Source organism: Sphaeramia orbicularis, chromosome 17, assembly GCF_902148855.1.
Source record: "Sphaeramia orbicularis chromosome 17, fSphaOr1.1, whole genome shotgun sequence".
NCBI lineage: Eukaryota > Metazoa > Chordata > Actinopteri > Kurtiformes > Apogonidae > Sphaeramia > Sphaeramia orbicularis.
The window spans coordinates 56,474,473-56,485,645 of record NC_043973.1 but is presented as its reverse complement, the minus strand read 5'-3'; the positions used below and the strand labels follow the sequence as shown (position 1 = coordinate 56,485,645).

At 39.9% G+C, this 11,173-nt stretch overlaps 1 protein-coding gene across 1 annotated transcript; it reads right to left on the bottom strand.

The window, feature by feature from the left end:
* Window positions 1-4,158: 4,158 nt before the first annotated feature.
* Window positions 4,159-10,936, bottom strand: LOC115437479 (collagen alpha-1(X) chain-like). The gene is made up of 4 exons (XM_030160670.1): window positions 10,594-10,936; window positions 9,164-9,244; window positions 5,857-5,937; window positions 4,159-5,526 (listed from the first exon to the last, which is right to left on the bottom strand). Exons 1-4 carry the CDS (start codon window positions 10,934-10,936, stop codon window positions 4,640-4,642), a joined length of 1,392 nt encoding a protein of 463 aa, XP_030016530.1. The 3' UTR covers window positions 4,159-4,639.
* Window positions 10,937-11,173: the final 237 nt, after the last annotated feature.

Genomic DNA, 11,173 nt, shown 5'->3' with positions numbered 1-11,173 from the left:
CACAAAAATATCTCTTTTGAAAATGTGACTGCTTGTTTCTTTTCATTTTCAACTAACGAAATGAACAATGAATTATGTCAAAAAGGAAGCAGATTTCTGAGTTTTGCAAACGTTGGTAAGGTGTGAAAAATGAAGGATTAAAGTAAGATATTAAATTGTTAATTCATGGACGACTGGACTGAGCTCTTCCTCTTTTTGGCTTTCCGTTTTCTTTTTTTTCATCAAGATCATGAACAATAATATTTACGTATTTACACTGAACTCCTCCCTTAAAAAGTAAAAAAAATTTGGTTCTTGGTGAAAACAAAATAATATAAATGCTCAACTTAGCACATTGAATGACAATGAACACAATGAATAATTTCGTATTTGTACAGCATGAACACAATGGACAACACATCTTACAAAACTTGGAGGGAAGGGAGTTCTGACATGTTTTACACAGATCCACATTTCTCTGTTACCACTGAAGCAAAACGAATGGGGTTTTCTGCAAGATGTAGGTAACAAGGTATAGTTTCATGCCCTGAAACTGCATTTTGATCGATTCACTATTTTTAAGGTTATCATTGCAGAAAGTCCGATTGTAATTTTTTTTGGGACATACGGTAGACCGGAAATTATGGTACTAATCTAAACTGTTTAATTCCTGTTGATCCACTTATCCTGTCAATACATATCAATAACTGGTGTCAAATACAGTTCTTCATCTTTTCATGGTCATCAGATATGACCCTATTTGGACGTTCAGAGGCTCTGTAGTTACCATGGAAACACTGTCATCTTCTACAACATGGATTCACCGCAAAAACCCATAGAGTTGGAACAGTGACAGTGGATGGACACACTGGGTTTATGTTCAGTTAATGAGAGATTGGACTGAAAAAGTCAGTTTTCCTTGGGTTTTCACTGTTTCTGAAATAGTGACTCTACATAACCCTCAAATAATCAACAAAGTGAACAAAAATGACTAATAAATCAACAGAATAATAAGCAACATGAACAAAATAAGACACAAATTGAACAAAATTGAAGAAAAACTAATAAGATAGGCAACAACATGAACCAAAAAAACAAATGAAATAAAATAAAAATGAACAAAATAAGCTTGGTCTACAGGGGTTGGGCAAAATAATGGAAACACCTTAAAAAATCAACAAAATATAATTTAATATGGTGTAGGTCCGCCTTTTGCGGCAATTACAGCCTCAATTCTCCGAGGTATTGATTCATACAACTTGTGAATTGTTTCCAAAGGAATTTTAAGCCATTCTTCAGTTAGAATACCCTCCAACTCTTTTAGAGACGATGGCGGTGGAAATCGACGTCTTACTTGAATCTCTAAAACTGACCATAAATGCTCAATAATGTTGAGGTCTGGGGACTGTGTCGGTCATCCTTCCATGTGTCAAAAATACCGAGCGGCAAAGCTTGAAAGTAACTCATCTAAGGGTCAATCAGCTCCACCTCAAAATTAGATATTTTTTTTCATATAAGACACAAAAACAATGAATTTGAGTTGAGATGCAATTTAATTTCAATGTTCAATGTTTAAAAAACGTTTTACACAATTGATGGAGAGTTAAACTTGTACAACAGGTGATGGACCTTCTGTTTTCAGCCTTTCAGTTTCCTCCTCCTCGTTTTAACTGTTTCGATCTGCATTAAACACATCTCTGTCACAAGAGAAAACAGGCTTGAAATACAGGCTTGTTCTGATTCACATATTTACATTTTCTATCAAAAATAAAATAAAATCACAAAACAATCTCTGGGGCTAAATCAGCGCTCTGATTGAAAGCAGGTGCAGAAGGAAAAAAAAAAAATGCAGTTTTTTGCAGTTTTACTTTGGCCACAAATTACTTCTCTAAACAGGTCATTGTTAAAAATGAGCCAAAACTGCTCCAAACTAAATCTGAATCCGCTTGAAGTCGGACAGACTCAACTTCAGACCATCCCTTCTGACTAAAATTCAACATTTTTGATCCAACTTTGGTTTCAAGCGTCATTATTAGCAACTGATAAGGCAAAAGTGATAAAACCACTACGACTAAGCTGCAGCAAGCGGATCTCGAAGCAGACTGAGGATGCAAAGTCTGGGCGAAACGTTCGTCATTAGATGCAGATTAGAAACACGGCGGCGTCTCTACATCCAACTGGAAAAGTCTGCGTCCAGCAGCGCTATGTAGGTTCATTAAAATAAGTGCATGATCAAATGCAGGTATCAAGCTGGCACGTTTAATTCTACACACATCATTTTTCAGCAGGTTTTAAATCATGAAAGTGAATTTATCTCCACACTTAAAGGGGGGGTATTGTCCTGGTTCATTATGTTCTAACACGACGGATTTCTTCTTTATTTCTTTTACTTTCTGTTCTTTTACTTTCATTGTAGTCGGTACTTTAGGCTATGGTTTTAGACTGTAAGGATCTGAACCGAAAACACAAAAGTGGCGCTGCATTCTCATTTTTAATTCCTCATTTAGATGTGCGTTTTGGGTGGGGGTGGGTGAGTCTGCATGTAGACAGACGCGCAAAAGTGTGTGAAATTTCCTATTTATGGATGTAGTCTGAACACCAGGTCTCGTCACCACTACCAAGACCAAGTGCCTGCGTAGAACCATTCTACTTCTCTTCCTGTTCTGTTCTAGCGCCAAATACAGTCACAAAACAGGAAACAGAACTTCTTCCGTCTCTGTTCTCTAGTACTCTGTATAAAGATTTGTGACAATTGCTGAATCGACTCTTGCATGTAAAGCAGAGCGGCTAGGGCGACTTGAAGGTCTGTTTCAGGGAAATAATCCCACATGTTTTGTGTTTTCAACCCTTTAGACGGTGATGCCAGAGTGAAGTGTTTTTAAGATTACCACTCTGGAAAGTGGTTTCACTTTTTTGCATTTTCAACCCCCCAAAAATTTCTGTTGCCATCTAAATGAAAGGCACGTCTGGTAAAATATTTTGTCGTTTTCACCCGACAGCGTTGTCACGTAAACTGGGCCTGAGTCACAAAAAACGGAAAAGGTCCAGTTCAAATATTGGACATCTGATGGGCAGATCGTTGCCACTCTCATATCTGTGAAGTAAATATAAGAAACAAAAACAACCAGAGGAGGAACACCACCAGGTTGTGGTTTCCAGCTGGTTTTGATCCAGGAACTTTTACTTCTTGGGATTTGATCAGAAAAACAAGCTGGTGCGAATCCCCCTGGAAACCTCGACCTGTCCTCGTTACTCCTACACAGAATAAATACATTATCATTGGCGAGTGTTTGGGTTGGAGACACACATCGTTAGCCTCATAGCATAATGGTGTAAGCAATTTTTTTTTCAAACTGTGATAACTGCGTAACTTTACTCTGCTAACACTGCTGATTCATTTTGCATCATTGGCTAAGATCTGAAAAAAACATCACTTAGGTAATCATGCTTTGTAGCTAACGATATACTTCTTGGGATCTGATTGGAAAAACAAGCTTGGTGCGAAACCCCCTGAAAACCTCGACCTGTCCTCATTACTCCTGCACAGAATAAATACATTATCATTGGTGAGTTTGAGATGCACATCGTTAGCTTCATAGCATAATGGCCTAAGTAATTTTTTTTTGGCCAAAATGGGATATTTGCGTAACTTTATACTTCTTGGGATCTGATCAAAAAAAACAGCCGATGCAAAACCCCCTGGAAGCCTCGACCTGCCTTCATTACTCCTGCACAGAATAAATAGATGAGTTCATTGGTCATTCTTTGGGTTGGAAATACATTTGCTTTCAACTACACATTGATCTGTTGTAACAATGGTCCTCGGTTCGGCAGTGAGTTCTCTGGTGCCCTCTAGTGGAATCCTGCAGGTACATTTACATTCACAGATAAACATGTGGTTAAAAGCAGGTGTATCTCCATCCTCAGAGCAGCTTAGCGTTGCCTGTTGGGGTTTTTCGGTTTTCATAGCCAGGCCTAAACTTAATATTTCTATACTAAACTAATACAGCGCCGAGTTGTTGCTTGATATTTACTGTACGGTCATGAGAGTGGGATCCCCCTGACCACGTCCAAAAAGATTGATCTTTCAACACTAACGCAGAAAAAAGACCAACCATTTTCCATTTTTTTCTCTTATAAAGATTCTCGCATTTTTATTTATTTATTTATTTATTTTCTTACCAGCATTGGTTGCACTTCAACTAGACTTAGCCGCTAAGAGTGTCAGGTTGAGTTGAGTAACGCATTAGAAACGATGAAAATGGTTGAAAATTGATTTTGTAAAAACTTCATGGTCACTTGATGTGGTTTTTGCCATTTTTCCTGAATAAGTTCTGATCTTTCTGTTTGTAGAGAAGAAGAAGAAGCTGTTTGAGGCCTAATAATTCCTCAGTCTCAAACATGAAAAGACATTGTTCCAATTCATGACCAGCTACACCTCTTTTTTTTTTTTTTTACTTTTTTGCTTCAGTTTGATGCTGTTTTAGTGGTTGAATGCTTAAAAAGGCTGCTTTGAAGACGCTGCTTTGTAACAGTGAGGAGTATAAGCCACATTTTTTTGAATTAATAATACCCCTCCTTTAAAGACTGTAGTAATAAATACACAGCGTTGGTTTGATTTAGTTGGTGTGGATGCTTCTGCTTAAACTGTGCCTAAAGGTTAATCCCATTCGTAGGTTCCTGATGGGGTCAGTTGCTCCACATGGCCTCGGTTCATGGGATAGTCACAGGAGTCTGGGGTCAGCAGAACTCCAGTGAACGAGCTGGTGCTCTCCCCACCGGCGTACATGCCGTTGTTGTCCTCATCTTTCACCTGCAGCCACACCTGGTCGAGCATATGGAGGTGGAGGATGATCACTTGGCTGACGGTGCTGATGCTGGATCCTTCTGTGGTCTTTATGACAGGGAGGAAGTTTCTGAACAGGCCCACCTTCAGTGGCTTGTCTTTAACAGCGAGGTTGAAAGAGAATAAGTAGGTGCCGTTGACAGGTGCTGTGTAGATGCCCATGTTTGGGTTGAAATGTTCTTGAAGATTGTATAACACATTTGGAAAGGACACTGGCCAGTTTTTAATGGGAAATGAGGTGTTTAAGAGAGCAGAAAATGCTGATTTGATGGCCGGGGTACAGGGACCGGGCATGCCCATCATACCTGGCATGCCCTGCTCGCCCTTGGCCCCCTCTGCGCCCTGCATACCCATTGGTCCGGTATCACCTTTCTCCCCAGTATCTCCCTTTTGCCCATGCATTCCATCAGCTCCTTTCTCTCCATCTGTGCACTCACACACCCCTTGCTCACCCTGATCCCCCTTCTGGCCGTCCATCCCAGGGTTCCCAGGCATACCCAGGTCACCCTTATCACCTTTATGGCCCTTTTGTCCCATAGCTCCCTTAACTCCAGGGAGTCCCCGGGGACCGGGTGGCCCAGGTGGACCCGGTTGACCAGGTGGGCCCTGGACACTGTCGCAGGAGGCAGGGCATGACCCGGCCTCTCCCTGTGGACCCTGTGCACCTGGGGGACCTTCCAGTCCCCTGTCTCCTTTTTCTCCTGGAAACAAATGGACATAGACAGGACAGACAGTTATTTCAGAACTGACGAGATGTCTGCAGTTCATGTTCACGTTTCTTTTTTATTTGATGCTACAGAACTTTACATACATGTCACTGTGTAATTTTACTAAGAGGGAGGGTGTGTAGATTGAAGAGCAGTGGACCAAGAACCAACCCTTGTGGAACCCCACCTGAATGTTGAAGTTTCTAAGTGCCATTAAAGGTTAATGAAATGAAATAAATCAGAAACTGGTGTTATTTTCCAACTCTATGTGGTTGTGATACAGCTGACAAAAGAGTCTTGGATAAAGTAAAGTTCATATCTGACCTTTGAAGCCGCGTTCGCCCTTCATTCCATTGAAACCCATGACGCCAGGCTGCCCTTTCTCCCCTAAGTCTCCCTTCTGACCTGTTAAGTAAAGAAAGACACAGAAATGTTGACAAAATGAAGATAAACACATGAAACTAATGTCCACCGGCACCGCTGAATCAATCAATCAGTGTATCTTTGTAAAACACGTTTCACACGTAAGGAAACTTGCTGTGATTGTCATTAAAACAGAGAAAGGAAAATAAAATGACCATGCAAACGGACACAAACAAGCAAAGGCTTAAGGGAAGGCCGCAACCTTGTAAGACAGAGTTGTAGCAGATTTCAGGTCATCAGGCACAACAGCGCTGTGGTGACTACATGTATCTTGATTTAGTTTTGATTCTAGGCACGTTCAAGGTCCATTTGCCTGACGGTTTGGGGATTTGGTGGAGCTCTAGCTCGTGAGCAGGTCGGAAACCATTTAAGACTCAAAGACTGAAGCCGGTTTATTAATCTCAGGTGATGTGTTGAATTTTCTTACTTCCATGTAATACTCTAAATGGCAGCATTCTCATGAATACTGGGCATTGCAAAAATATAATCTGCTGAAATTAAAATGTCAACCAATTTTTCAGAATAACTCTGTGACAGATCCTATGGAAGTGTTTTGTCGGCGTTGATTCATCGGGTCCTTTTTCTGCCTGAAGAATCAGAATCACTGACCTATGTTTGCTACGTTTTTCTATTTATTCCATGCAGATGTATTGAATTATTCCCAAAGTTTACTATTTTTATTTGGTATAATTTCTCTTTGTCACTCCTTCCAGTCGTGTACGTGTTTATTAGAGTAATTGTCCAATCATATTTCACCATCATTTGTTGCCGGGTAAAAGAAATCTGCCTTGAGGCTCTGAATCAACACTGCAGCTGCTGGAGTGAACAATAAATGGAATGAACCATTTGATTTTACCAATCAGATTTGATGTTGGCCATACTGGGGCGACCTAGCAGGTGTACAATAATGTTAGCATTTGATTGGGCAGTCAAAAAGCATAGTAACTAGCAAACCACATCTGTAGAGACTTGTGTAAGACAAATTCGATTGGATTGTATTTAATATCTGCTTTTGGATTATCTTGGAATTGGTTGCAAACAGACTGAAAAATCAGTGGTAGTATTTCATGAACATGTGTATGTTTTTGTTGTTTTCTTCAGTAAATGTTGCTGATCACTGTTGAGATGCTGTGGCTGTAGTGAAATGCGTCGAGTTGAGTTGTGTTCATTGGTTTTATGAACATTTACGTGATCAGTGAATTAAATATACACAAAATACAGAAGATAAAATTACAATAAATGGTGATAAATCACTTAAGGAAAGTTAAATATAGAGAAAAAATTATTTGGGAACTCCCCATAAAAGTAACACTTATGGGTTAATGACATTCATTCTATGTGAGATACCTGTCTGTGATGCAACGCCCTGTTAGATCGTCTTCTTTTCTGTAGGATTGACACTATCGTATTGGTATTAAAAGGTGGATGAAGTCAGGTAGAAGAACACGGAAGGCCTAGGTGTCACATGCATTGAGTTTTACAAATGGTAGAAGGCCGACATTGGAACGGTGGTGATGGAAAGGTAAAGTTTGGAATCAAAAATTGTGGTTTCTGACATGCTCACTGTGGACTACGGTAAGACGTGACATGTTAGACACAAGCTCCTGCCTTTGGGCTGACCTACTATCAGGTTTTCAAGATTTTCTTTTAGTGGCAGGATGTTTTGTGATATCCAGTGGCTCGTGTCATCAAAAAAGCTGAGGGGATTCTTTACTGGCCTGAATTTGTCTGAAGAGAATGAGACATAGAATTGCATTTCATCAGCATAGAGATGGTGTTTGAAATCCATGTGTTGTTATAATATATGGAAGCAGTTTTCATGTCATGAAAACTTGAATGCGTCATGAAAAATTTGCATTTTATTGTACTTTATTGTACTTTAGCACCATGAATAGATGAGGCCTCAGGTAATGCTTGAATCTCCATCAAAATATGGGTGAGGGCATGTCATCCTTTTGTTCATTTATTCGTCATCCCCCAGTGTGGAAAGACCTGAAGACTCACTGGAAATTTTGTGTTTCTATGTAATTTTACTGAGAGGGAGAGGGTATGTAGATTGAACCAAGTGGACCAAGAACCAATCCCTGTGGATTCCCACCTAAATGTTGAAATGTACACGTTTCTAACCACCAAGATATAGTGAAAGTCTTTTTTTTTTTTTTTTTTTTTTAAATATGATGAAAATTAGATTTGCTGGTTGACAAGAAGGCAGTTTACCATGAACACCATAGTAAGTGTCCATGGTAGAACTCAGGTCTAACTGAAGTAACATGCATTTTTGCACAATGTTGATTGATTCAATGCGTAGAGCAGTGTTTTTCAACCTTGGGGTCGGGACCCCATGTGGGGTTGCCTGGAATTCAAATGGGGTCGCCTAAAATTTGTAGTAATTGATTTAAAAAAAAAAACCAAAACTTACTAATAAAAATATATGGTGAGTTGAAAGAAATAATCACAATACATAAAAGACATGACAAACTTCGAAGCTGAAACTGAGACACTGTGGTACTGTTTATCTTTTAAACGTTCATTGCGGTCGGTTTCAGATGCTGCAGCTCTTTCATAATTCATAGTTTGAGTTACTGTTTGTTCAGTATTAATTTGCAGTCTTGTAAATACCAGCTGGACTGACTGTACATATCCTGACCAAGGAAAATAAATTTAAAAAGCCTAAATGTCCTCTAACATTAACATTTATTTGCAGCATAATATAGCAAACTATTACATGATCAAAAACAAATACATTTTAGCATTAAATAAAAAGTCTCAGTTTTGAATGTCTGGGGTCGCCAGAAATCTGTGATATTAAAATGGGGTCAGGAGACAAAAAAGGTTGGGAACCACTGGCGTAGAGAATCAAATCAACCCAAAAGACTTTTCCCAGATCTAGTGATTGTCCCCACTGCACTCTATCAAGTTTGTTTTTGGGTGCTTTCCCACATTTTTGTACCCATTTATAATTAAAAGGGTCCGAAATGATGCTAATATATATTTTTCACTGAAAAAATTGTCTTGTACCTGAACGTACATACTCTACAATCATGTGTCTAGGTTGTCTAGGAATGTAGTGAAAATGCTGGAACCCAAACAGTACCTGAACCACCTGAAAATCAAGGGTGAGCCCTGTACTCTTATATTCTTATGGTACTATGAGGCTTCTCGTCGTCTTGCTCCGCACACTTTGCTGTTGTTGGCCATTGTAACTCACCTTTTATGCCTGGGGGGCCTGTGAATCCAGGACGACCTCTGAGTCCCATTATTCCCCTCCTTCCTGGACTCCCTGGTTCACCTGCAAAATGTGCGACAGTCAGGTTTTACTGAGGCTCCTGGTAACACGTATGTTGGCAGTAACGTTGCCCATTGCCTGACGCTCACATGGCATCACCTCTCAAATGCAGTCCCTTACTCTACAAGCTCATCGTCTAATTTCTACAATGTGAGTTTGATAGATTGGCTGGTTGGAAGCTGGAATATGTTGAAGTGTACACAACCCTTAAGGGATGCTTTTGTGGATTCTCACAAGGTAATTATCTTATTAGTGTCCTCAGGAAAGTCCTTATTAAATTACATGGCATTATTACTGTCTGTGTAAATTTGTAATGATTACACGGTTCTAGACGTGACTTTGGATCACAGAGCTGTTATAAAATGGATGATAGTGTTTCTCAACAGGGGCGGTACCACCCCCCAGAGGGTGTTGGGACACCGTCGGGGGGTGTTTGGAATGAGAACGCTTAGAGGGGGGTGCTGAGACTGAAATGGGGGGCGTAAGTATCAATATCAAGCAGCATGTTAGGAGAGGCCTCAGTCGTAACAATGGAAGCGTTAGTAATGAATGAAATGGAATTCATTATGTATTTTTATAAATAATGTTAGTGAACAGGCCAGTAAAAAAAGTGCCAAGTGGCGTCACATGGAAATAGATTGGGGAAGTAATTCAGATTTGTGCTCAAATAGTGTACTCAGTAAGTGTGTGGAATTCCACTGGTAAAAATAAATAATAAATCAAACCAATGGGACAGTAGCATCATATAGAGCATTGGTGGGTCACGACCCTAAAGTGGGTGGTAAACCTGTTTTCACTGGGTCCTGGGCATTTGTCTGGGCAAAAAATAATGTTAAAAAAACAATTCTGTGTATTATTTTTTTCTGGAGCAGAACCCCGTCCTTTCACACTCCCCAATACTAGGGGGCAGTAATGCGCTGTAATGATAATTAACACCAGACCTTTTACAACATAAAAGAAGAACCAAAAGTTTGTATTCAAATCACAGAGAAACTCCCAACCTCAGTGGGTTTAATCCTTCAGTAAGTGACTGAATGAACTGTTAATTTTAACTGAGTTCACATTTTTTGTTTTGGTTCAAATGGACCTAATTTTGTGTTAAAGGGAATATTTCCATATTTATCGTCGCCCCCTGCTGGTCAGTTTGGTTTATCATTAAACTGGTCTTCTGTGTTTTCCATACTGGGATATTCTGTGTTATCTCAGGTTCAAAACACAACATCTTATTATTAAATAAACTTGAGACGTTTAACTTTGATCAGCTTGGGTCTGGTCTTGTCATTGAGGGATGAAAGTGGGTCCTGAACCAGACCAGTTGAGAACCACTGATTTAGGGGGTGTAGTGTACATACCTGGGGGGCCCCGGTCTCCACGGTCTCCTTTGGGTCCTGTGGTGCCTTTACACAACTGACAGAGACATATAGGTGGGACTGATTCAACAGGTGGCTGTGCTTGAAATATTAAGTCACAGAACCCTGGGTCAGGGGGCATAGGACCACCGATCATCCTTGTATTAGGGTTGTTACTGGAGGGCATCATATGCGGCACAGAGGGGCCGGGCCAGTTGTAGGTGTTTGGGTCATCGGTCGTGTTACTGCCACTTCCTTCATAGTCCATTGACTGCGTAGTGTTGCCTAAAAACATGGCTGAACCGACCGAACGCAGGACCAGGAGTCCAAGCAGCCTCAACAACATCTGGGAAGACAAGGACGCACCATTATTTATTCTGGAACAAATTTCAAGACTGATCTCATGAAATCATGTTGTATGTCAAATGACAAAATAATCAACAAAATGAGTAAAAAAATACCAAAATAATCAACAAAAATGACAAAATAATCAACAAAATGAGTAAAAAATACCAAAATAATCAATAAAAATGACAAAATAATCAACAAAATGAGTAAAAAATACCAAAATAATGAAAAAAGG